The sequence below is a fragment of the Rhamphochromis sp. 'chilingali' genome, assembly GCF_963969265.1.
Source record: "Rhamphochromis sp. 'chilingali' genome assembly, chromosome: 12".
Taxonomy (NCBI): Eukaryota; Metazoa; Chordata; class Actinopteri; order Cichliformes; family Cichlidae; genus Rhamphochromis; species Rhamphochromis sp. 'chilingali'.
This window is the reverse complement of record NC_137939.1, coordinates 9,456,455-9,483,039: the sequence shown is the minus strand read 5'-3', so window position 1 is coordinate 9,483,039 and position 26,585 is coordinate 9,456,455. Positions and strand designations below refer to the sequence as shown.

Sequence of the window (26,585 nt, the reverse complement as noted above, 5' to 3'; positions counted from 1 at the left end):
ACATATTCTATCATCCTTATAAATCAAAGGGGCCAATTTAATTTTCATATATCTGTCTGGTATTCTAGTTCTAATGTTTAGAGCCATTGGTGATAAGATAAAATGGATAAATGGGCCCTTGTTTACCTATTCCTTAGTGTGTGTGTGTGTGTGTGTGTGTGTGTGTGTGTGTGTCTCAACATTTGACATGTGGGGTGTGTCATAATAAAATGATGTATGCTATCTTATATTACTGGTAAGAACAGGCACATGGTAGTAGTGGTTGTAAAACTAAGCTGATTGTTTAAAAAAAAAAAAAAAAAAAAAAGTGTCCAGATGAAAATATTCTGTGTAATGGTAACAAAAATCTTTTTACATATTGTGTGAGGTTTTTACATGTTAAATGGTTTTTAAATATGGTCGGCACAGTGAACAAATTCCTTTTTAAGTGCAGCTCGGGTTTTTGCTAATTAATTGACACTAGGGCTGCACGATTTTGCATAAAATGAGAATCACGATTTTTTTTTTTTTTTTTTTTTTTTTTTTTTTTTGGCTTAGAATTGAGATCAGGATTCTCTCACGATTTTCTTTTCCAGTATAAATATTTATTGCACTTATTAACTGCACATCAACTTCTAACAGTTGAAACTGAACATAAAAACAATAAATAAACATAAAAACAACAAATGTCTCACGTTTTGTTGTTGCCGCAAAATGTTGTACTGCTTGAAATTCCGTCTCCACCGTTGCTCGACACTGCGTGTATAGAGCAGGTAGTGCAACAATAGAAAAATAGTTGCGGGACAGCACTGTGTAGCGTTTGTCTAGGGTGTTGATCATTTTCCTAAATCCCTTGTTTTGCACAGTGTTGATGCGAGCCATATCTTTGGTCAGGTGATAAGTGATAGCCTCCGTAATTTCTTTGTGCCTGCGGGAGTTCGACGGGTATAGGGAAGGGCTGTATAAGGTTCCCGTTATTGATGTTTGGGTGGTTGACTGGGACGGATTTTCTCCTGTCACTTTGTCGTCATCCCTGACGTGTTCGCCGTTGTTTTTTTCCCTGCTAATTTTAGCATCACGCGGCACAGCTTCTGTATCACGTGGTATAAGGCTCCGCCCTTGTCATTTGTTGAGCAGGAAGAGTGAGCGCTTGTTTTCATGCAGATTACGTCCCGGATCAAAATGCGGTACAATCGTCGTCGTCTTTTTTTTTTTTTTTTTTTTTTTTAATCGTTGTCATTTGGAAATGTGATCGCACATAAGTATGAATCGAGATCGCGATTTTCTAACAATTAATCGTGCAGCCCTAATTGACACACTCATTGACCCGTTGGCATTACTTTTTTGTTCTGTGTGATGAATAAACTGGAGTTTCAGTTTATTATGAATTGTATTTCTTGAAGGTTAAGTTACTAATTAAACAACTCCTTTTACTTCCTTGAAAATTGAAGTCCATGTTAAAATGTGTTTTGAAACTCTCAAAACTCTGGGCTGGTAATTTTGACCTGGGGAGTTACAAGTTATTCTGGGTCTTGCTTTTAAACTGGGTGAAGCTAATGTACCAAGCAGAGGGTAACAAAGACCCAGAATGCCTGTGACAGTGGTGTCCCAATTGTGTAACTACTGAACTAGAAACATCTCTGTTTTCACGCAACAAGCCATGATAGACAAAATTGTGACTGTGACAGAACAAGCAGACTTTGAGCGGATGGAACAGATGGTTAGATCTACTGTAAAGAGCATCAAGATAGTCCACTTAATGCAATCTTCTCTGCATGTTGTTTTTATTTTTGAAGGTTATCATTCCAGAAATGGAAGAAAATGTGTTAAAAGTTTGATTATTCTTAGTACATTAGTACTCAGAGCATGAAGGATGCAATGACATTGTGTGCAGCTTTCTGTAGCTCACAAAGGTCTCTGATTTGCCATTGAATTGTTGCTCTAGGGCTTGTGTGAATGTGTTTGAAGAAAAATCATATGATGGTTTATATTCTCCCAAATTGTTTCAACTCCAAAGAAAGTAGAAATCCCTTGGAGGGAGTGGAGGCTACGGCAATTTCAGTTATAAATTACCTTAAATTGCAGGATTATTGCAACCTAAGAACATTATGATCCCAGCAGTATGTTTACACCCTTAAGGCCTTTATACATAAAATTTGTATAAAATTTGTGCAAGTAATTTGGTTTCAAAAATTTTTCGACTTTGTTTTGGGGGGTTTTGTGCAAGTTGGTTGTTGTATAAAGGCATTTACAATTAATTAAATGAGAATAAAGGATTATACCCATTTTAAGAAAAAACAAACAAAAAATAACACATTTTTGGAGGTCTGAACTTTAATGTGTTGACTTTATTTTTCCACTTTTGACTTAAAAAAAGTGGAGGGAACAAACATGGCAAGTAAACACTAGTTATAACCTTTTAATATTGATTGTTAGTAATATATTTGTTTCTTCTTTTTTTTCTTTCTACAGATTATTCATTTGCCTTGGTCAAAAGAGCCACATAAATTGAAGACTGGAAGTGCATCCGTTGTTTGTCTGCTAACTAAGCAGCTGATTTGCTCAAATTGACATCTGCTGGTGTCATTCCTCTGAGGACAGACCATCTGCTGAAAATCTGTGTGAAGCTGTATTTGGGACATTGTCTCGATATCAGACAAACATTGCTCTGTTGTTGTGGTGACACTCAAGCGAGACCTAGATTGACAGGTCTCCCTCCAGAGTAACTTTTCAGAGCAGCCACCAAAAGGAACATGTGCTAGAAGTTCAACATCTGTCCTAAACAACTGGTCAGCTTTGACTCTAGAAGATGAGCAATGACGATGAGTTCTTCGATGCCGTCACAGGTGGGTGCTTAATGTACATACTTATTGATGTGTTTCCCTCTAGTTTATCTTTTATTAAGAAAGGGGAAACATGCATGCTTCCTGTATTTCAGGACTGTATTGTGATTTTGTAGTTCTCACTTCTCCTTTGGTAGTTTAAAAACTTAAAAAGGGTTTTTAGAGGAAGAGAAATATTTTGTTTAGCGTTTTGGTATTTATTAGACCTGATGTGTATATATGTAATCGTTATTTTTCTTAGGGCTTAGTCTTTCTCTGGAAATTGCTACATGGTTTTTCTGCAAGAGGCTGCCACTCCTAATTAGATGGTCTGTTTTTGTTGTCGAAGCACAATGCTGTCCAGTGGAACTTAACCTGCCTTCGTCTGATGATTAGTTGAATAATTCAGAGGTTGGCTGTCTTACGACTATGATTAGTGATATCAACAACAACCTGGAGGGTGTGTGGTTCATACTTGTGTGCCTGTATTATATTCACAAAGAAATTTCATCTGGTAGAAACTGCCAAAGTTTGTGTCAGTGGGATAGTAGTGACTACCCCAAATCAGCATATTTGAGGAAGCCAGCTAGACTTCACTCTTTTTAAAAGTATTTTCACATTTCTTTTTTTGGTGAGCAGCAGTTAATAGTCCTTGAAGTCAGCACTCTCAGGATTTCGTGCAGCCTAATGTTACAGTCCAGGTGAAGGTCTGATATCAAGCAGTACCCATTTACAATTACAAAGTACAGCCATGGTGACTCGCCTGGGGTTTGTGAGCAAGCATTCTTGGAAGCAGATACCTGGAAACTCAGGAGAGATGAACTTTGAACTGTTTACTCTAGGCAGATCTACCTCAAGTTTAGAAGACATCAAAACAATATAAAATCTCAGGATTAATGAAGTCAGCGTGTAGGTTCAGCATTGAATGCTGAAATATGATTATAATATTAACTCTGAGAAATAAAGGCATGCAAACACTTTATTGTTGTAGATAAATTAGCAGTGCAGCCACTTATTTAACAGCTCGTTCTGTGCAAGGATAATAAGAGGGCAGGCAGGGTGGTGTTCTCTGTTAATAAATATTAGAATCACTGTTTTGTTGTTTGATTACCCCATGTTGACGTAGAGCCATTGCTATATGGCTGTCGTCACTTTAGCAAGTCATTTCCATTCAGGTATAAATAAAAGGGCTGTGTGTGTGCCTGCACCTGTCTTTGTGCCATTGTTATGATCATCTTAGTAATTTGAGACAGATGCAGAACAGGGGTGATCTATTATTTATGTGGTAGCATCAGGTATCATCTGGCTTGGCTTTAGCATCTTTTTCTCTTCTTAATTTACCCTCAAATATTTTGTTGTAACTATTTATTTTAAAAATATTACTAATGTGCTTGATGATTTGCCCGGGGCACACCTTCATAACACCTACAGAAGCTTGAAAGACATTGTTGAAGTGCAGCTTATATAATACATGAAAAGAGATTATCAAATATTTAAAGTTCCACAACCCTGGCTATGGGTCAACACTAATGTGTGACAAATAATTTTGTGTTGCACATCCTGCATTTAATGAGTCAGTTTCATACTGTGCAATACATTTTGTTTCTCAGGAAGTGGAACTTGCGACGTCTCAGTATCCATCCATCCATTCGCTTCCACTTATCCTTTTCAGGGTCGCGGGGGGCGCTGGAGCCTATCCCAGCTGTCATAGGGCGAGAGGCGGGGTACACCCTGGACAGGTCGCCAGTCTGTCGCAGGGTGTCTCAGTACTAAAAGAAAATATTTTGTTGTGACTTATGTGACGATACGAACAATGCACCTTTGTACCTGACACCTGATTAGGCGTGTTTTCTGAGTAATGATAGTCATTAGTGTTTTTAAGCTTTTGTTAATGCACCACCTTTAATTGCCCACAACTCCATCCTACAGTACTACGTTGCAGATTATTCCAGCCCATTCTCATTCCCACGCCATGAACATCTGCCTTTTTGTTAAATCCACTGACGAGATGCAAGATATTCACAATCTGTCCTTTTTTTGAGATTATGATGGCGAATATGACTCCTTATAATATGCTCTCCTCCATGTTGAGCAATGATGCCGAAAGGTATTTGTGTTAAATGTGGCCCTATATTGTCGTGGCCAGGCTTCCTTATGTGAAAGGTTTGAATTGAGACGTAGATTGTTATTACCTCATAAACAAGTTTACTGTTGTTGTCCCAGGTTTCTTAGTTTACAACAAGTGTAAAGAAGATGACATGGTGCGGATATCTATGACGTCGGTTTTCTTTGAATGCCACATTTCTTTTTCTTCCGCAGGCCTGGAATCGGACGAGTCGTGCGAGGGGCTGTCGGAGGCCAGTTTCAAAGATGCACAAGGGATTGACAGCAGCAGCCAGAAGAACAATGGATCAGTCCCACAAGAAAATGGCATCAAGAAACACAGGTACTCCTGCATTCCTCACCCACATTCCATCTGCTGTGTGTGTACTTGTTTGTGGATAAGTACTCTCTTGGTCAAAAACAATTGAGTTAAGTGGAACATTTTTGGGCAGGGTCACAATTTGTAATGGCTCAGTTTCATACAAAACGCATACACAGAAAGGCACACAATGGGTGCAGCAGTTTAAAGGTGACGTATTTTTAAACTTAAAAATAATGAGGGGGGGGGAAGGGGGGGGGGGGATTTGTTGTTGTTCACAGTGGGGGGCTGACTTGGGTGACCTATATGTGAAGGTGTGGTGTGTTTACTTGAGTTAATTTCCTTTTTATAAATTTTAAGATGTCAGTGGAAAATTACCAAGTAGGAATTTTAGGATAGTTAGGTGACTGGGTTTAGTTCCTGTGAACAGAGGTGAGATGAATTGGCTTTGCACTTGTTCTTATCTTCGTGCAGAATTTCTTTATCTTCTGCCCTGATAACAAACCTGAACGCACTATCTCTTATCTGCAACCTTGGATATTTCTTTTCTTCTCCATTTCAGGACATCTCTCCCTGCACCCATGTTTTCCAGAAACAATATCAGTGTGTGGAGTATCCTGAAAAAATGTATTGGACTGGTAAGGGAAAGCTGGTTATCAGATTTAAGAGCTTCTCTTCTGTACATGAAAGGCTTTCATAGAGAGGTTTTCATAGTCATATTGGGCAGTATTTACAGTTTTTAATTTGCACACAGATAAACTGAAACAAGAAAAATGTATTACATAAAATTACTTGTTAAAACCACAATTTGAAAAACGTTTTAGAGTTCAATAGTATAAAGGGTAATATGTTAGGTAGCTTTTTTCCCCATTATAATTTACTGTAATTTCTTTCCATTTTTTCCCCCTTTATATGCACTACTGTGTTTAGTCATGTTGTATTTTAGGAGTTATTCTAGTTAACCTGTGGTTTAACTAGTGTTTAGTGCTTTGGCTGCTGACACAATTACAGTTTTTGTGATATAATAGAGTATATTCAGCTTTTATCTTAATGTTAAACAGGAACTGTCCAAGATCACGATGCCCATTGCCTTCAACGAGCCGCTGAGCTTCCTGCAGAGAATCACGGAATATATGGAACACACTTACCTCATCAACAGAACCTCCTCAATGTCCGACTCCATAGAGCGCATGCGGGTAGGGAGAGACGTGGACACACACGTCCTGTGTCATCTACCATGTTTCTCTGCTGTCACCCCTGACACTCTTCTCCACCCACTCCACCCTAGCTCCCCACAATGACATTGTCTTTACCTCTCTTGTCCATTGCTTTGAATGGTTGTAGTAGAGCCACCAAAAAAATTATCTAATCGAATATCATAAATGAAATGCAAATAATCTGGACATAGTATGGGGAGAAGGAAAAAACAAAACACTAACAGACATACTCAAGAGATGACTTGGACACATACGCGCATGCTAACTTGGTCTGTAATTGTTTCTGTTTAGGCAGTAGCTGCTTTTGCTGTGTCAGCAGTTGCGTCGCAGTGGGACAGAACTGGAAAGCCCTTTAATCCTTTGCTGGGAGAGACCTATGAACTTATCAGGTACACTTGCTTTTTTCTCTCTCGTTTTTTGTGAGGTCACTTTGTTTTACCAGTTAGCTTTCAGTCTCTCTTTTCACCCCTGCTTCTTGCAGAGAGGACCAGGATTTCCGAATAGTGTCTGAGCAGGTATCCCATCATCCTCCAGTGAGTGCATTTCATGCAGAGAGCCTGGCTGGGGATTTCGTGTTCCACGGCTCCATCTACCCTAAACTTAAATTCTGGGGCAAGAGTGTTGAGGCAGAGCCTAAAGGGACTATCACACTAGAGCTACTCAAGTTGGTCACTTAAAATCTTTGCGTTTAAATTATTTATTCATTAATTGTATTCTAAAACTGATTTCTCATTGTGTTGACTTTTTTTTCACCTTTCCCTCTTAAAACTTCCTCCTTCATTCTTATTTCCCCTTTTTCTTCCTTTCTTCCTTTTTTCTCCCCCCTGCAATTTTCATCCAGGCACAGGGAGGCATACACATGGAGCAACCCTAACTGCTGTGTACACAATGTCATACTGGGAAAACTGTGGATAGAACAGTATGGCACAGTAGAAATAGTCAACCACAGGTATTTAAATGATGCTTGCATGATAGAATTTATTATTTTCTTCTTTTTTTTGGGGTTGTATGGAAGCCCCAAACGCAATTTCATTGTTCTTGACAATGACAATAAATAAATAAATACCAAAAAAAAAATACCGAACTAGATACTAAGAAGTGTTTAACCTGTATTGATCACAATGCTTCCCTATAACTAGAGTGAGGAAATGACTGCAGTCAAGTTCAGATGAAACACTGTAAGGCTAACAAATGTTTACCCACAGTTCTCCATTCCTGCCGTGCACCTTCCTTGTTTCGTCTAATACTAGACACCAGCCTGCTTATGGTCTGTGTGGCTTCACAGGCAAACAACGTCTCCTTCAACATTTATTTTTCTAGGAAAGCAGTGCAAAGCTTTTATTGTCCTTATTGCTAAGCGTGCTGTGTCTTATTCACACAGTTGCACAGATTCATGCTAGTAACTGTGAATCAGCCAGACCTTACTTGCACTGACTAACTGTTGTCAAAACAGCAGGGTTTGAACGTGAACCTCTTTTATACAAATAGCCATGCAAAGTGATTTATATGAACGTATAATTGCATGATAAATCCACCACTTTATAATGTCAAATAATGTTGCTTTGTCTGTTTAATTCACTATAATGAGCTCTGCCAGTGAAAAGATGTTAATTGGCTCTTGTCTCATTTTTCCTGCAGCACTGGAGACAAATGTGTGTTGAATTTCAAGCCCTGTGGGATGTTTGGCAAAGAGCTACACAAAGTGGAGGGATACATCCAAGACAAGAGGTTTGTGTTTACTCTAACTGGTTTGTCACCTACATTGTGAATCTTTCTGTCTTCAAACGTTTAAAAAGACATGCTAATGCATTTTCATTATTTTCAATCTCATTTTCCATTGTACTTTTCTTCTCCTATTATTGACCATTTTCTTTTTTACATTCCTTTTTTTTTTTTTTTTTTTTTTTTTTTTTTTTTTTGTCTTTTCTAACAATTTCTTCTCTCCACTTGCATCTCCAACTTTTTGTGTCTTGCCCTTTTGCTCCTTTTCCTGCCACATCTTCTTACTGTCGTTTTCATCTTCCGTTTCTATCCAGTAAAAAGAAGCTTGCTGTCATCTATGGGAAATGGACTGAATGCATGTGGAGTGTCGACCCTCAGGCCTATGAAGTACACAAGAAGTCTGAGAAGAAAGGAGACAACAAAAAGCAGAAAAATGTAAGAACCTGTGCAACTAATATTTTACATCTGCAATAAGAAATCATAAAAAAACAACAGTGTAGTGCCAGTCTGTGGGCTTTCTTTCTTTCTTTTAAAAAATAAATAAATTCATCTAAGTCATATTTCCTTTTCTTCTTCTGTCTTGATTCCCTGTTATTGTCCACAGCAATCTGTGTGGTCGTATCTAGGTAAACTAACAAGCTTGTGTAGATCAGTGCAGAGGTTTTTCAGCTCTTCCCCTTTTAGTCTGCTTATTTATTTGTAGTTGTGTGCAAATGCTCCAAACTGCAGGTTTGGAAATAAACAGATACTGACAGAAGCTTTGATCTCGCTGGTAACTGTTTGTGCCTGCAGCGTTCAGTCTCTGCTGATGCTATCAATTGGTCCAGTAGTTACAGTGAGTTGTATCATTCACAGGATGAACTTGAGGGCGCTGAGAACGATGACGCAGATGACATGCCCGAAGTCCAAGAGACTGTGTCTGTTGTACCAGGAAGCACTCTGTTATGGAGGATAGACTCTAGACCAGCACACTCTTCTCTGGTATCAAAAATAAAGTTACACATCCAAATTGGTGGCCCAGAACGCACACACGCAAACACACTCATTCTTGACATCTTTTATTCTTTCTCTGTTTCCCAGATGTACAACTTCACAAACTTTGCGATGTGTCTGAATGAGCTGGAGCCCGGCATGGAGGCCATCCTGCCCCACACAGACTGTCGCTTCAGGCCTGACATCAGAGCAATGGAGAACAGCAACATGGGTAATTAGTTTTTATCTGATCAAATTTGAATGCGTCGCTGGCTGACATTCAATAACTTGTTTGACAGAACTGTTGTTTAAAAAGAAAACCAGTATGCTATGACTATGTGGATGTTTAAGACGACTTTTAGAATGATCACTCTGTGAAAGTAAAACACAACAACAACAAAAAACAAAACAGAACCAATAAAGAAAAGAAACTACAAATGTTTTACTTCTGCTGCTCAAAGCAAAGGATTGGCAATAAGTCAGTGCTTCCACCTGCTGGATGTTGATGGTATTGTGCAATCCAAAGTGAGTGAGTTCCACAGGTGCCTAAAGAAAAATGGAAACAAATGAAATTAAAGGGGTAAATAAGCACAAGACTTTTTCTTGTTTTATTACAATCTGAAACCTTTCAACTCTTTATTCTTGTGAAGATGAGGCCAGTAAAGAAAAGGAAAGACTGGAGGAGAAACAGAGAGCTGCCAGAAAAGAGAGAGCCAAGAGAGATGAGGAGTGGTCTACTAGGTGAGAAACGCACACTAACACATGCATTCACTTTAATAAATTTTTCTGTGGTAACCTTTACAACAGCTTCAAAATATACCAAAAGTAATGAAGTTTTCATGATGCTGTTAGATGTCCAGTGTACATGAGAATAGCAGGGGGATTGCAGTGGTGCAGAAACTGTTCTGGTTAGTTGTTAAGAGTAGAGCTGAGCCCTAAAGGAGAATCTGTTACCATAATGGTTAATCTACATTCCTACCCTCACCCATGGCCACAACATGGAATGTAGCTTTTACTGCAAGTGTTAAGAAAATATTATTTACATAATGGACATTTTGTGTTCCACTCTCATTCTGTTTAATAAAATTGAAGCTACCAACATCCGCTTACTTTATTACAAAGGCTGGAAACGGATTCAGTGAAGCGAAGTCTGTATATTTAAAGCTCACTAATCATTGATGAGATTTATTTGTTTATACCGTATGAAAACTGAGGTTTGTGAAGAAAGTTTTGAACTGAATAATGGATTAAAAGAGCTGCAGGCTGAAGACGCAGAAAGGAAGGACAGCTGTTAAGATTACAGATTGACAGGGAAATGCAGGTGGAAAATAATACACAGACTTCTTGGAGGTTAATTGTAAAAGTTATATCTAGAAACTGGTAACACACTTAAGACCAAAGCCATAGTAAATCCCTACGGAAGTGTAACCTGTGTTGATTTTTTTTTTTTTTTAGGTGGTTCCAGATGGGCACCAATCCATACACAGGTTCTCAGGATTGGATCTACACTGGTGGATACTTCAACAGGAACTACCAAGACTTGCCTGATATCTACTGAAAACCTACTTGCCTTTCTCCTCCTCCTCCACCATATCTATAACCTCCCGTTACACCCTCCCCCCCCCACCCCCCCCACCCCCGGTCATTAACTGGAGATAAAATGATACAAATCATCATCAAGGCACACCAACTCAGATTGGAAATGCATACAAAGAAGCTGAACGTTGTTGACTGCCGAGTCTTCAGTAAAAGTGATTGTTTTGGGGGTTTTTTGCGCACACACACACACACACACACACACACTTAAGAGAAGTTGTTATATTATTTCCAAGTCTTACTCTCCATCATCGACTAACATCTCCTGTTTCCCTGCTGAAGCACACTTTAGAGCACAATGGCCATTTAATTCCAGGTCAATCCCTCTGGCAGAGAGTTGGTAACAACTCAAAAACCTCACAGGTCCGTTCTGAATGTTTAACATCTTTGCTATTGAACTCTGTGCTCCGAGGATCTGCCCGCCAAGACTCTTGATGGCAGCATTTTAAAAACATTCACATGTCACAAATGAGTAAAGTAAAAACGATGACCAGGACCTTACAATCACAACGATGGATGCAGACGAACACCGATGCTCTTTGAATTGAAGATGGACTTCGGGGATGGTTTTTTTTTTTTTGTTTTTTTTTTTTTCTCTCTTTTTCTTTTCTTTTCTTTTTTTTAATATTCTGCAAAATTTTAAAGATTTAAACACTCAGAATACATTAGTTATATACTACTCTTTGAGCAGCAAATAAGTTATGAGTGATCATTATGTTGATCAAAACAAATCAAATGCTGTTAAGACTTCATTACTGTCCATGTCTTATCCTGAAAATGATTAATATCTGCTGATAGTCTCCAATAATTTAGTAAAGTTTGATTAAAAATATTAAAATGAGTAAAGATAAATACTATAAAGCATACATTTCCCTGACAACAAAAACAGAATTGGAATCAGGAAAACAAAAGCAACAAATAGTTTAGATATTCATGGAAATAGCTGAATACCCGGCTGATGCGTGATTTGGTTTCACACAGGTGCAAGTATTCCATCGTCTGATTTCTGCATCTTGCTTTTAAGTTTTTAAGATGCTGACATTTGAAGTTTGCATTTACCCCTGGCAGGTTACAAGACAGGGCTTAGCAGTACATATTGGTTGCATTTTCCCAGTTTAACATGTGACTTTAGAGGATAAGGGTGTTGATCTGCAGCTGCTTGTGAATGAAACTGTTGTTCAGTCGTTTTTTTTTGTTTTGTTTTTTTTCATTCTTTTAACTAGTGAACTTAAGAGGAGTCCAAAAAGACTAGAAGTAAATATTACAGTGATGGTATATGCTCATCTATTGTGTGAACCCGTGTATAAATGCGTACAAGCACCTAAAAGCCATATTAACAGGAGAGGGTGTTTTTTCTGTGCGGATATGAATTAGAAAATATGAGCCTAAAGGAACTGGATTGTTATAAATCTCACTATCGTCATAGAAGAAACTTGTCGGTGTAATCAGAGTATCAAATGCAGCTCTAGATAACTGTGTTCTGTGGCAGGATTGGGTGGATGGATTCATGGACAAAGTGACATAAGCAGACATGAACGGGAAAAACTGGAGAAAAATGGCGACTACAGAAAAGTTAACGGACCGCAGATTAACTTGGCGTCGACTCGTATAATAGGACAACAAAACAAGCAGAAACGATACAGTGATGATTGTAGTCTTTTGTGTCTGTGCAGGCTGCTTCTTACACTTATGTGCCAAGCAGAAACACTATTTCTTAAAGTGAAGAAGGAGAGGAGGAGGAAAAAAAAAAAAAAAGCCGGAACTTCTCTAATGAATGTTGGCACACACAAAAAAAGACTGTAGACGTTTTGGATTGTTGGTAGTGTCCCAACAGGGTCCCAGAAATTGGTAACTTGAGATGAGGTCCACTGTTGTGCAGTTTCCCTTTGATTTGTGTTGAGCTCAACAACAGTGTGACTCTACATTTAACCCATTCATTATTATTTTAATGCATCGTCACTGAGCAGGACTCACATTTCCCTTCAGATTCTAGGATACAGACATGTTGGTAAATGAATACTGGGATGAAATCCATCTTTTTCTTTTTTCTTTTTTTTTTTTTTAATTTAAATTTTTGTTGCTATGCTGAGGTTTTATTAAAAGGTTAAAGTTTTTAAACATTGTAATGCTTTCGATTAAAGCACTTAGGCAGAGCTCGAGTCACCCTGCGGTTTTGATAGAGTGAGAAATGTAGAACAAACAGGTTACAGCTCTCACATGTGCGTACTAACTTAACATCGTAACACACGCGCCTAATTTTGTTTGACAGATGCGTTCTGCTGAAGTCGATCCCTGCTCAGTACGTTATGGCACGCATCTAATTTTTAATCACATTTAGTTTTGTTTCTGTATTAAAAATCACATTTTCACATGAATATTTAGCTTGCAGCACCGACCCTATGCAACTTTTGCACGTGTCTGTTATTGTACCACAGCTTAACATTCCCCCCCTCCACCCGCAGCGACACATTGAACGCACGCACACACACACCTTCACTTTTGAGTAGTGAGATGTACCTTTTTATATATTGACTTTGCAGCCTTAGTTTAATACATTCCAGATAATTTGAAACCTATTTGTACTACTTGTCACTACAGGTAGCCGTGTTGTCACATCTTCAATTTGACTTTTATTTGTATTATTTTATTTTATTTTTTTCAAAAATGGATTACCGTGTCATGCTTAGTGCCCGAACTTGTGTGTTATTTATGGTGTTTTATGAATGAGGTTTTTTTTTTTTCTCTCTCTTGTAGCAAAATCGTTTCTTAATGTTTTGCTTAGGAAAGAGCAGAGCGCCTAATCGGGGCTTGAAGCAAACATTCACCAGCTGAACACTGAACCTTTGACTGTGGCTGTTACATCTGTCTGATTTACTTGCCAGTACAGTATCTGTAACCTATTCAGGACATGTTGGGTTAAATTCACCAGTACAATCCAGAACTTTACATTCATTTAAAAACAACCTAAAAACAACTTTTTTTTTGTTTTGTGTTATTAAAAAGCTTATTGCACAAACACTACTCCCAGTGCGCCATCACAGAAGGCTAAAGTCAAGCACTCACCAAATTCTGCAGCTGTACATGAATCCAAACAGACACAATGATCTTGGTAATTTTTTACTGTAAACTACTAACTGGCGAAAACTAAACACATGTAACCGTCACGTTCATCAGTGCTCATCAAGCTCTACCAGTTATACAACTAATAAACGTTATTTAACTAATTCTAGGATTTTATGTTGCTTTGATTGTTGGCTCTTTCTGTTAAGGAAAATGTTTTCTGTTGAATTTTGTTTCTCTTCGATTGTGTCATGTGGTTGTCGATGTGTAAAAGTGTTGCACAGAAGTAATCGCAAGCAAAATGGCATATTTGTGCAATTGATTTTATTTTTATAGTATTTAAACAGTTTTTGGTGACAACCAGAAGTTTTATTTTGAAGTCGGGAGGGGTCTGTAAGGGGTTGTATCCATACTGTGGACAGCTTGTTAGATTCTATGAATGGGGAAAATGTCTACTAATAAAATCCTAATGTCAGCTTTGGGACCCTTCCCTTCTTCTTCTTTTTTTTTTTTTTTTTTTTTTTTTTTTTTGGAAACATGCATGAGTAAGTACTGACTTTGCACTCCTGTAGCATCCCCGGACACATGATGCTTACTAGTGGGTGCATATTTAACTGCAGTGGGCTTCTAACTCAGTTGTGACAACCTACTCATGTAAGACTGTGTGATCCAGCTGTATTACTATCAATGATGGATATAACATCGTTCTCAAAAGTAAAGATGATTGTGCGAGGAGAACCTGCGTGGTTGCAAACAAGTACATTTGTTTAAAAGTCAGACGGTTACAAAAAAGAAGTTGGTTTATAAATGACATTTTTGCGCAGGCATGTTTCCTTGCTCCCCGCAGCACCAAGAAGACTCTTCCTAGTGGGCGTGTTTAACTGGGGATTATTTTCACTACTTTTTGAGTGCTGACAAGTACAGCGTTAACTCCAGTGGGCTTCTAACAGCAGTCATGACATCCTACACATGTAAGACTGTGATTCAGCTGTGCGTGGAGCCAATCACAGGAGATGTTGAGAGGCTACAATGGGGAAAGACAGCATACACGATTTAAACAAATCATGAAAAAAAGTGCACGTACTGTAAAGAAAACGAAACAAAATTAAAAGGCTTAAAAAAAAAAAAAAATCCAAGTGACCGTTATTACTGGATGTCCACACAAGTAAATTTTTAAATAAATTTGAGTCACAGTGAGCATCTCAGAGGAAATGAAAATGATTTGATGGTGGTTGAGCACTAAACAGGCTACTGTGCAGATTTTATGAATCCAGTGGGAATTTTGCATATGTGTTTTGTGCGCAGAGTGAGAACATTTATATGCAAATATAAGTGAATAAGGCCCATTTTCTCTCATGTGCAAACATGACAATTGAAGCATTCCATTTTTCTTTTTAATGACTTGCATTTAAATTTTTCCGAGCACGGCCTCCATTTCAAGGTTCAAGGGTTCAAGGTTCTTTATTTGTCACATGCATAGTTATACAAGTATAACACACAGTGAAATGTAGCCTGACACGCTCCTCGACATGTGCAAAAATGGGGGGGGGGCTGTATTTAATATTGTGCACATAGTGAGGAATACCTCTAAACTTTATTTAATACAAACAAATTCAGGTATAAGAATATGCATAAATCAATTATGTGTGTACACACTGTTAGTAAATGATAAAAAAAAAACTAAACAAAACTGGGTTTAAAGGGTTTTTGTGTGTGCGGCGTGTTTAGGGAGGCTGACGATGCCACAGAGGGAGACAGAGTCAGCGCTTCTTACGAAGCTATTAGAAAACAATGGCCTGGGGACTGGCTTCACTTGTCTCCTGTTTAAGCTGAAAATCAACAGGCCTGCAGAAGTGAATTGCATCATTTTGCATCTTGAGAACATCAGCGGCATCTGCAAGGTCCAAGCTGCATGCCACAGCTGCCGTTAGAAGCCTGCTTCAATGATGTAGCTGTCAGCGCTTAAAAAAATCTCTGCAGGTGCCCACATGGTTGCATGGATGCACATGTTCATATTCCAAAAACAAATGGTAATACTCCAAATATTCCAAATATTGAAGATGATGCTTCAAAGCAGAGATCAACTGCCGTGCCAAGTTATGAACGATGGATCAGCTCAGTAAAGACACAGAAAAGCAACAGCTTTAAAAAACACAAAGCGTAAACATATTTTTAATGTATTTGTTTTTGTTTTTTTTATTTATATTTCCTGATTGAAATGTAAGGTCATAATTTGTCATTCATCACATTACATGGCATGATGCACCAGGTCTACTACACCCATTTACAGGAGGAATACACGGAAACATACACAAGGTTTTACAATGGGGAAACAGGAAGTTTAGCTCATTGCACTTACAACAGTGAATGGAACACTTTGTACTCATTTTTAGGCTCTCCACCTTTTTCTGTATTTTATTTTCAACCTTTTACTTCATTCAATTGCATTATTTTATAATTATTTTAGTTTTTTTTACACACACATTTCCAATGTCCGCTTCACCCTCTCCCCATCTCCATAAAATCCCCCCCACCCACCCCAAAAGTCACATGGAAGCCAGGATATTTTTCCCTTTTTTGATTTTGATGTTCTCATTTTACAAACACGACATGTATAGAAACTCTACACAGACCAATATGTTTATTTTTTCTCATATCCGAATACAACTTTTTTTTAAAATGAGTTTTAAACAGTCCGCATGAGCCAGCCACATACGCACAACGATGCATTTTGTCGTTTTATTGATCAAATCAACATCTGATCTTGTTCGTTATGTTCTCTCGTTGTTTTTATACACGAGTAGCACGAGTCTGGGCAGGGAGTTTCCGGCTTGCATACGCTCCAGCTTGTGTTGCCGTTTTTGGTGTGCAAACGCCTCTCTCGTGCCTCTCGTGCGCGCGTGTGTGTGTATGTTTGAGATTTACATGGCATTTACATGTTGTTGGTGTCTGTTTCGAAGCGGACTCTAGCCGGCTCTCGTGTGATATTTACACTGGAAAAAAAACACGACATAGCAACCCGTGAAGTGGTAGGTCAAAGGTCGAAGGGGTTTGTGTGGTCAAAAGGGGGTGGGGGGGAGTAGTAGGGTTGGGTTAGGGCGGGTGTCCAGGTCATGCACTTGTCCTTTTTTTTTTTTTAACTTTAATGATTCATACAGGTAAAAGGTGACAATAAATGATCCCTGATGGTTTTACAGTGAAAGATGGACTCTCTCGTGGTTTCATTTGTTTCGGCATTTAGCTTCTTTTACAGCCTCTCACCCATGAGACATTTACACACACTATACATTTTATATATATATTTGTGTTTTAAAATCGATCTAGGGTCCTACTATACGCTCACTGTCTTCATGACCAACAGCAAGACCAGTGGTGACTGTTACTACACTATGCTCTGTACAAGCACTGCATGCTACCTTTTTTTGGTTGAGAGCACACACCCGCGGGAACGCACGCACGCACACACACACACAGTCTGGATTTCCCAAAAGCATTTTAAGCTGCATTTAAAGACAGCTCAAACAGAGACACTGTGTTTATAACTCTATGTGGCACTCTGTGGCACGTTCACGCCCAATTCAGATACAGATCAATGTCACAAAGGGTTAAAGGTCCAGATTGTCTGACTGTGCATAAATGCAGCTTTATTGCTGAGACGTTTCAGATTCAAAGACACGTCGCAGATGTGGTGGAAGAAACCTCTCGTTTAGCTTCACGTCTGTAAATCTGCCAGAGTTCTCTATCCAACTACTAGAGTTTTGTTCCAAACGGTCATTTGAAATAATATTCCTGCTCCTGGCATTGAGGAAAAACTCCAGATTTTTCTGTTTGGAGGAAGTCCCTACAGCAGATTTCATTCACGATTTGGAACACAACCCCTCAGAGTTCTATGTATCTCTAATATTGTTTACATTTGTGCTTCAAACGCCATTGAAAAACCCAGCTGTGGCTTGGTTATTTTTGCCCACTGGTGATTGCTGTGGTCTGAACAGAAGTCCATTGCATTCCTGGTTATAGACGCACACCACGCAGAGTATAGACAGAGACCACGACTGGCTAGAGGGCAGTAACAGGATGGCTTTCTTCAATGACCAGTATATTAGTATAAAAGCCCTTGCTGCTATGCATATTTAAGTCACCTTCAGCGGCTGGAGCAAAAAAAGAAAAAGAAAAAGAAAAAAAGAAACCGCCACGAACACGTTTTCACAGTTCCTGGGATTTATGTGCTCCAAATATTACAGACTCTCTCTGACTGGCAGCAGCCACGATTTCACCGGTGTCGTAAGCGATCTGCTTTCACTGCGCCTGCACAAACACACCCATTATTATCTGTTGTCTTCTGAACATCTCCGTTGCGATGCTGCCTTTAATGTGTGCTTTCCTGAGGCAAAAGTGATTGAGGATTGTTTTATTCAACATTTTATTGGATTTTTTTCTTTCTTTTCTTTTTTTTTTTTTTAAACAAACTTCCAAAAACATACGACATACTGTACAATAGTGGAAGTTGGTATTAACTTGGGTAACGTTAAACTCTCTCTCATATTGTTTGTTGAAGCCTTATCTTTTGTTGGTGAAGTCACCAATCCGACGGCAGCGTATCCGTGATCTCTGTTTGGGTTACACACACTTAATGTGCAACTTAGAATGAGGCTGAAGAACCGTGGTGAAAAAGCATATAGGCGACTTATGTACAAACACAGTTTCTCATCGATATATCTATAAATTTTAAACCTAAATCTCTCTTTTTCCTAATGCCAGCTCGCTTTCTATACCCGCTCCGTATGATAAAATAAACTCTTACATAGACGAATCATCTATAAATGATAAATGTTTCAGAAAATAAAAACAATATATACATATACTAGCTTCTTGTCAGGCCCTGCTCAAATAAGACTTCAAAGGTATTTATAGTTAAGGGATACTTTGATACTGCATAAACCAACTCTTTAAATCTGGATTTCAATAAATAGATTCTTTCATAACTTGCTCTAATAAGCTGCTACCAGTGCAAACCAAACATACACACACACACACGCACGCACACACACACGCACCCACACGTACGCAAACTCCCCTGTTTCACTGCTTAAATTCTGCTTTGAATAGTGTTTAACTTCATAGCCTACAACAGTTTCTTTTGTTAAATATAATCTATAGGTTTTGTAATAATTATACATCTGAACTTTAAATTGCTATGTCTATATCCTTTAATTTTTGGTGCTTCATTATCTGAAAAAAACAAAACTACAATTGCACATTAGGTAGCTAGCTAATAAGAATTATGGGTCTGGTTATTAAATTAAAAAAGGGAGACCTTTTCTTCTTTACCCCTGAGCAGACACTTACCATTTTAGGGAATATATTGAAGTATATCATAATCTGTCTCTTATAATCTGTTGATTCTCTATTTTTCCTTTATGAAACTGGATTGCTTGGATGCGTTCATGACAACCGGGATTTTTGAGTCCCTGCTAAATAGTTTTCAAATATCTGCACCTGCTGCTCCTTCCATTTCAGCAATTTTTTTTTTTTGGTTTGTGTTCATTGGTAAGCAGGTTTTGACTCTTCTCTATGTGAGCTACTGATTGGCTGGAAAAAAGAAAAGTCACTTTGTATAAAAATATGAAATTGCACACTTCATCAGCTTTGCCTAACATTTGATAGAGAACAGCCTGATGCATCTAACTCATCAAGCAGCATATTTTGTTCAAATCATAGGTGTAATTTCCCAGCTGCCATGAATACATCTTTGGTTGCAGAAAGGTACCCCAAACATTTAGGTTAACATGAAAAAAAAGAAAGATCCATCTTCAGATTTCCCTTACAATTAACCAGTTTCATACACAAATTCACAGAATCCTCTTATATTAATCTACCACAGATATCAAAACAAATGTGATATGCAAAAAAACACATGTGACTTTCCCCCCCAATCTGTGTGTTTCACTTGCCTTTTCCTCTTCGTGATTTTCCAAATATGATTCATTGCATAGAACGACTGGAGATGAGAGGTCGCCTCTTCTGCCCACCATATTTGTCGTGATTAAACTCGTGGTTGTCTTGTTTTTTTCCAGGGGTTTTTTTTGTGTTCCTTTCCCCTCCACATTAGATGATGGTTGTTAAATACACGCATACAGAACCCGCACACACGTACAAACATTAGGAATAGAACGATATAGAGGTGACTGAGGTTTTCTGCGCCGGGACGCATGCGAAGGTTCCCAGCGAGTGTTCACACAGACAATATACAGCAGAAGTTGGTTGGTTCCATTTAGTTTTGCTGAGGGCCTCGCGATGATTGGCCTGACAGAGTACATTTTGAGTACCTTACCACAGACCCCACAATACACTGCAGGAGCAACAGCAGGGAGAACACTGACCTGAGAAGATTCCTTGACAGCTGGCAGTCTCAGAGAGAGGGTTTTTTTGGGGGGAGGGGGGTAGAGTTGTCGATGCCACCAACGATAGAAAGTTAAAGGTGGTGGGGGGGGAGGCAAGTGACTTTGTGTGACACAACCAAGTGTGTTAATTTCTGGTTCTTCAGTCACAATTCTTTTCCCTTTTTGACACCATTTAGAGTGTGCTTTCATGTGCACATTTGACAGAGTGAAGGCGCATGCTGACAAAAACTCGAGTGCGAAGAGCTCGGATGAGCCTTTTCCAGCCTCCCTAAAAGGAGCGTTGAAGTGGCCGGAAGAATCGTCCTCGGGCACAAACAACTCCCCCTTCCCCTGACTCCCGACGGGAAATGACGTCAAGTTCAGCTCTGCCTCAGTGTGTGGACTGGTCTGCTTTTCGAGTGCCTCTGTGCTGCCCTGCAGTGCTTTTCGATCAGACTCCAGCTGGCTTATGTAGCAGTGTAACACTCCAAAACAGGTTACTGCCGGTCGGAGGGAAAGATCTGGGCGGACTTGTGGTGATCAGGCAAACTCCTGCTCTCTGGCACAGCAGTGTAAAGAGTGAATTTTGCGGTACTTTTAAGTCAGACATCGGTGGTAAGTTAGACAGATGGAGGCAACACATTTCTATTCCACCAACTCTTGAAATGACACATGATTGTGCTCTTTACTTCATCGCCTCTTGCCCTATTGCTTTTATAATTATTCACAATAAATAAAAAGTCAGGAAAAATCAAATGGAAGGGGGTAAAAAAAACAATAGAAAATGAAAAATAGAAATGAAAAATAATATCACAAAAAATTATCAAAACAATGTCAATTTAAAAAAATAGAAATTAATCTCTCTGTGGCCAGTGTTCCAGCTGATGTTACTACATAAAAAAAAAACAAAGGATGTGACAGATGATGTGTTTACAGGATATCATAAAAAAGTATGCCACTGTTACCTGAAAATAAAACATGTAAAAATGATTAAGGCGATACTGGTAACCTGCAACATAAAACCAGGCAAATTAAAAAAAATAGATTAGAAAACTAAATAAATCAAAAGAAATCAACAAAAGTGACAACCACCTATGACAACACGAGCAGTATCCGAGAAACAAATTTTGCAGAGATTGCCACAAGCACTGCAGGCTAATATTGTCTTAATGGCTTTGCAATGGCTGGTTAAAAAATAAATAAATAAATAAATAATCCAACCATTTATAGCTTCATTCTACATAACGAACATAACAAACAACAACAAAAACTCAGTAAAAGTAAATGCTCCTCTTATTCCCGTGGCCGGATTCCTGTGTGTTGCTTCAGTAATCTCTCTTTTTCGTTACTGTTTATGTCGATGTGTTTCCAGTGTCTTTATGGCCTCTGTTAAGTAACGATGAACAGTGTAAGGTCTTGGATATAAAGTTCCATGCATTCCAAATTTCTACATTTTCCTTTCTTCTTTTCTTTTTTTTTTTTTAAATCCACTTCTTTAAAGACATGGCGTGGCGTGGATCGTTTGACGGGGACTGGAAAGAAAGAAGAATCGGCATTCAAGAAATGCAGAGAGGTGAGGAAGAGGGAACTGTTCCGATCTGGAATGTAGATAAAAACAGAGCAAACCGTGGAAAGAAATGCATGCCAACACGCTCCCTCTGTGTCGGCCAAGTCATTGTCATAGTCTTATTCATTCAGAGAGACGTTTCTGTTTCTTCATTTTGTCAGCAAACAAGAAGTCTTTAGTACCAGAAAAACCTGCAGTTCTCCAACGGTTTAATCCGTTTGCCCCACGCTTTCTTTACTTCGAAAAGAGACGGAAAAGAGGAGAGAGGGGAGTTTGGTTGATACTTTTCCTTGTTTTAGCAAAGGACTATGAATGCAAAGATTCCTGCATGCCACCAGCTTGGTAAAGCCAGCATTTCCTATACGCTGTTAGCGGGAATGAACATCAGCCCATGACAACAGAACTGCATCACCCATATACACCAACCATATTTCTGTCCACTGATGTTAAATCTACATGGAGGGCCTGAGTTGGTTCCACCTGTCTCCCTCAGCTGTGGAGATCTCCAAGGAAAACCAAAAGCAAAGACCAATTTTAGCTCCCAGTTGCTCTTTTGGATTTGGAAGAACTGTGGGTTGGTTGGTTCAAGGACTCTGCAATATTCACATCTGCTTCTTTGGCTGGGACTGTCGGATGGATGAAGAGACTCCTTCAGAAGATGGATCCTGGCTTGGACTTTATCTAAAAAAAACAAAAAACAGAAAAGGAATTTTATCAAAATATAGAACACACCCCGTTTGGTCTGGTGTCTCTGTATGTATATGTTCATAAAAGTCTACTGTTAGATGCATTAGCAGTGGTGCATCATTTGCTACCGCACCAATATAACCCACTGTAACTTTGCTTCACCTTGTAAAGCTTATTTCTTTCACATATGTACAGAATAACCACTATTTACAACATCACAGCTGCTGTCCTTTTGACATAGAAGGCACAGAGGGGACAATGGATTGAGTCCAGATCTTTTGTGTGAACTATAGACAAGGATAAAGCAGAATAGTGTTTCCCTGTGGATATACATTTTTAAATGTTAAAGACACACAGACATTAAAGGAATTAGTCTACACATTTGTACTGATGTCCACTAGAGGGAGTGTTAGTCTAAGGAATAGACTGCCGGTCTTGCTTGTTGAACAGATGCACACAAACACACAAGCACATAATAACAGTGGATAGTAAGCACGCTCCCTTACTGTATGTCTGCACATTAGTGAAGCAGAGGATTCTCACGGAACAAAGCTAATAATACTGTAGCAATAATTTAATACTCAGTGATTTTGCTAAATAAAGTCATCATTCTCACCAATTTGTGCTTACAGTTTCTACGCATTTCACTTTTGCAATTAAATTTACGTCACACCTGTGAGATTGAGGTCTTTCATTGAGAAAAAAAAGAAGTAGTGCTGAGTCTTGCTCAAGAAATCCTGTTTTCATTCACTCAGAACTCTTTCCTGCTTCAGCCTTAAAAGTCAAAGCAAATAACAAAACACTCCAGTTTATATGTGCAGCACAATGTAATCAATTAAATGCAAAACTCCTGCATGTTCCAGGCAATCCCTTCTCATTTGCATGTTCAGAGGAGAGAGGAGTAGAGGGAAACAAGATATAAGCATCACAGATGCTCAAGCCACCTCAGCTGGTTCTTTTCACTGTGGAGGACTAGCGGCTCAACTCTGAGTCTTGACTGAATGGCCAACCTTCTCCCCCTTTGGCTAAGAAAGACCACAGCCACCCATTAGCGGAAACACATCTCTGCTTTTTGTATTCACGGTGGTGACCGACAGCTCGTGTCCGTAGATGAGGGTATTAGCATAGATCGACCGGCTTCACTTTCACATTCAGCTCTCTCTTCCCCACAACAGATCTGCATCACTGCAGACACCACACCAATCCATCTATCACTCTCACTGAGATCCTTCTACTGTGGGCAACAACTCCCCCTAACCTGGGGTGGGCACTACACTCTTTTCAGCCTGAGAACCACACCGAGGTGCTAATTCTCACTCTCGCACTCAGCTGCAAAGCACTCCAACACAAGCTGGAGGTCACTCGGTTACATCGACAAATCTTCTGGTAGAGTCCAAAACCCAAAGGGAATGGGTTTGACTTATTACTGGCCAAAGAGGCCAGATACCACATACTCCTGAAGCACTCACCACATGAACCCCCGAGAGATGTGATTGATTGCCTTCCCTAGGTCTACAAAACACATGCAGGGTAGTTGGACGAACTCCCACACACCCTTAAATATCCTTAGGGGATGACTAGCTGGTCCAGTGTCCTGTGACCACAAAGAAAACTGCATTGTTTTCTCCTGAATCCAAGTCTGACTAACAGACAGATTCTCCTCTTCAGTACCCTGTTGAAGGTTTTTCCAAGGAGGCAGAAGAGTGTGAGCCCTCTCTAAATAGAGGGATCCCCTTCTTGAAAAGGGGATCCCTCTATTTAGATTCCCACCACAGTCTGCCAAACGAGAGGCAACAGCCCAGACCTCAATTCAGTGTTCCAGAAGCATGTCAATCAACAACATCCAGAACCTTAAGGAACTCAGGTGGAAAGTCATCCATCTGACAGGTATGGCCAAAAGAGGCTGTTTAACTATCTCAGTGCCCTCATCCCACTCATCCCCAAATTCAGCTTCCTCTGTAGAAGATATGTCAAGCATGGCAGGTTTTTAAGTAATGTTACCAAAACATAATGACTGGAGCATCTACATCATCTGCAAATCAGATTAGCATAACAACAAAGGTTTCGTGTTATTTGCAAAATGCAAAAAATGAACTCATGCAATCCATGAGCTCCTTTTTGTAAGTGATAGTACCAATAAAAATGTATTTCCCTAAAAAGAAACGGTATCAAATGCATATTTGCACAATTACTGCCTTCCAGTTTTCTTTTCCACTGTGCCTGACCCAGATTAACTGCTCCAGCGTGCCATATATTTATATGTTTCCCAGCGCCAGACTTAATCTGTTCCAGTGAGCACAGGCACCCAAAGGGCTGGTACACAACTTGAACACACAAACAAGGACAGTGACTCACACAAAGATGTATTAGTACGAGCACACAAAGACACACTGACTGAGTAACTGGACAGAGGGAGGAGACAGAGAAATATTGTGGGATGAGGGGACACTATGTGGCCAAAGGTATCTACACACATATTTCTATTTTGGTCTGTTGACTGGTTGATGATCGCTTCAGTCCTTATTATTTCAGATCGGGAAATTTGAAGACTCAGGTTAAAAAGAAATCATATTTAAGAGAAAGTGAGTGGAAGGCCCTTTCTTGTGTCAACGTGGCAAACCAGAGGGCCACAAAGAAATGCTTCCATGCTCGTAGGAAACAAATAGTTTATATCATCAAGAACGTTTAGGCTGAAATGAAAGATTATCACGGACTCAAGCAAGTATCAGTGTGGCCAACCTATTTAGTGTTCTTGTGGCTCAATGGGAGCAAACCCCTGCAACCAGGCTCTTTCCAGAAGACTGGAAGCTGTTTAACCAAGACATGAATGCACATGGTTTTGTCATGAGATCGTAACATAGGATTTAAGTAGTTTTTGAGTCAATGGCAGCTATGGAAGTACATTTGACATATAGCAAAGAAAAAAAAATGCAAGGATTAGATAGCAACAACTGGGAGAAAAGAAAAACAAGAAATCAATTATTATTATTTCTCCATGGGTGTTGGAAATTAGACAGAGCAGTAACAGAACAAGAAATAGGAGACTTCTACAGTTGATGGAGAGAAAAGAAAATATCTGGTAAAAAGAAAAGCAAAAATGGGAGCACGCACAGAGAAAAAAGGGACAAAAAAATGTCTGACAGCAGGAGTAAAATGACATATAGAACTCCCTCTGCAGCATTTAGTCATGTGGTGTGTGGCTGCAGAGCACTTAGAAACACATGCATGCACAAAAAGTCTCACACGTATATGCAATCTATAGGCTCATTTTATTATCTTTTATGGCACACATGCAACACTGCACATACCCTGAGCAACAGTAGCAACATCAATGCCTGCCCATTACCCCAAGTTGCTACATCTGGTGAGAAATATTTACTTAAAAAATTGGATCGGTACTTATTTGATTATGAAAGGTACGAGGAGCTGGGATGGAGGTGGGTTGCAAAGTGGCTTGTAGACATGCAATTTTGAGCAGAGCAGATCAATTCATAAAGCATTTCTATGTGACATTCTCTCACTGGATGTGTGAAAGCGGGTCAGACGAGCCATCAGCTACTTACACTTCAACTGTAGCATGTAACTCGACTTTGTGGTCTACCTAAATTAACCCTATGATTTTATATTTGGTAATGTAAGTTTATGCATATAAATACATGGTTAAAGTTAGAGAGAGAAGTGTGGTTACAATATAAAAAAGCCATAAAAAGCAGATGCCATTATTTAACCAAAACTACAATATCCCTCTAATATAGTTTTAATATTTTTTTAACTAAATTGTTTCCATCAGTGGACTAACAAACAGAACTGTGACAGTAACTCTGGCTGGAATAGTGCAGTCGTATAAAGTTATTCAGTAATGTGATTAATATGTGATCTAAAAACAGATGTCTGAAATTTATACACAACACATACTTACTGTTTAAAACACTTTAAGTACTTTTTCACTTACAACTATTGGTATAATTGATTTATATTTAGGTAGTGAGGTTGTTGCACCTTCTGACTTTTGTGATGTTGTCATCAAAGTATATATAAAAAACTCCCAAAATATACCTTGGCCTTTTTTAGATTCTGACATGCAGTCATTGTGCAATGTCATCAAAACAAAGGAAAAAGATCAAGTATTTAGGCAAACATCTCATTTTATTAGTCTCACTG

At 39.0% G+C, this 26,585-nt stretch overlaps 2 protein-coding genes across 3 annotated transcripts in view; one reads left to right on the top strand and one right to left on the bottom strand.

The window, feature by feature from the left end:
- The window catches only part of LOC308407934 (oxysterol-binding protein-related protein 2-like), a 28,043-nt gene extending 14,614 nt beyond the window's left edge, over positions 1 to 13,429 (top strand). For both annotated transcript variants that reach the window (XM_080899914.1, XM_080899915.1), the window contains exons 2-14: positions 2,452 to 2,825; positions 5,121 to 5,247; positions 5,786 to 5,861; positions 6,285 to 6,419; positions 6,732 to 6,829; positions 6,922 to 7,104; positions 7,282 to 7,389; positions 8,079 to 8,168; positions 8,477 to 8,597; positions 9,018 to 9,143; positions 9,243 to 9,366; positions 9,785 to 9,875; positions 10,590 to 13,429. In XM_080899914.1, coding sequence (XP_080756040.1) covers positions 2,789 to 2,825; positions 5,121 to 5,247; positions 5,786 to 5,861; positions 6,285 to 6,419; positions 6,732 to 6,829; positions 6,922 to 7,104; positions 7,282 to 7,389; positions 8,079 to 8,168; positions 8,477 to 8,597; positions 9,018 to 9,143; positions 9,243 to 9,366; positions 9,785 to 9,875; positions 10,590 to 10,692 — 1,419 coding nt within the window. In that variant the 5' untranslated portion in view covers positions 2,452 to 2,788 and the 3' untranslated portion in view covers positions 10,693 to 13,429. The remainder of the gene's footprint in view (positions 1 to 2,451; positions 2,826 to 5,120; positions 5,248 to 5,785; positions 5,862 to 6,284; positions 6,420 to 6,731; positions 6,830 to 6,921; positions 7,105 to 7,281; positions 7,390 to 8,078; positions 8,169 to 8,476; positions 8,598 to 9,017; positions 9,144 to 9,242; positions 9,367 to 9,784; positions 9,876 to 10,589) is intronic.
- A 2,923-nt stretch (positions 13,430 to 16,352) lies between these two features.
- bsna (bassoon presynaptic cytomatrix protein a) overlaps positions 16,353 to 26,585 on the bottom strand; it is a 163,234-nt gene continuing 153,001 nt past the window's right edge. Inside the window, exon 17 of the mRNA XM_080899736.1 lies at positions 16,353 to 22,418. The gene's annotated coding sequence lies outside the window, so the exon portion shown is untranslated. The remainder of the gene's footprint in view (positions 22,419 to 26,585) is intronic.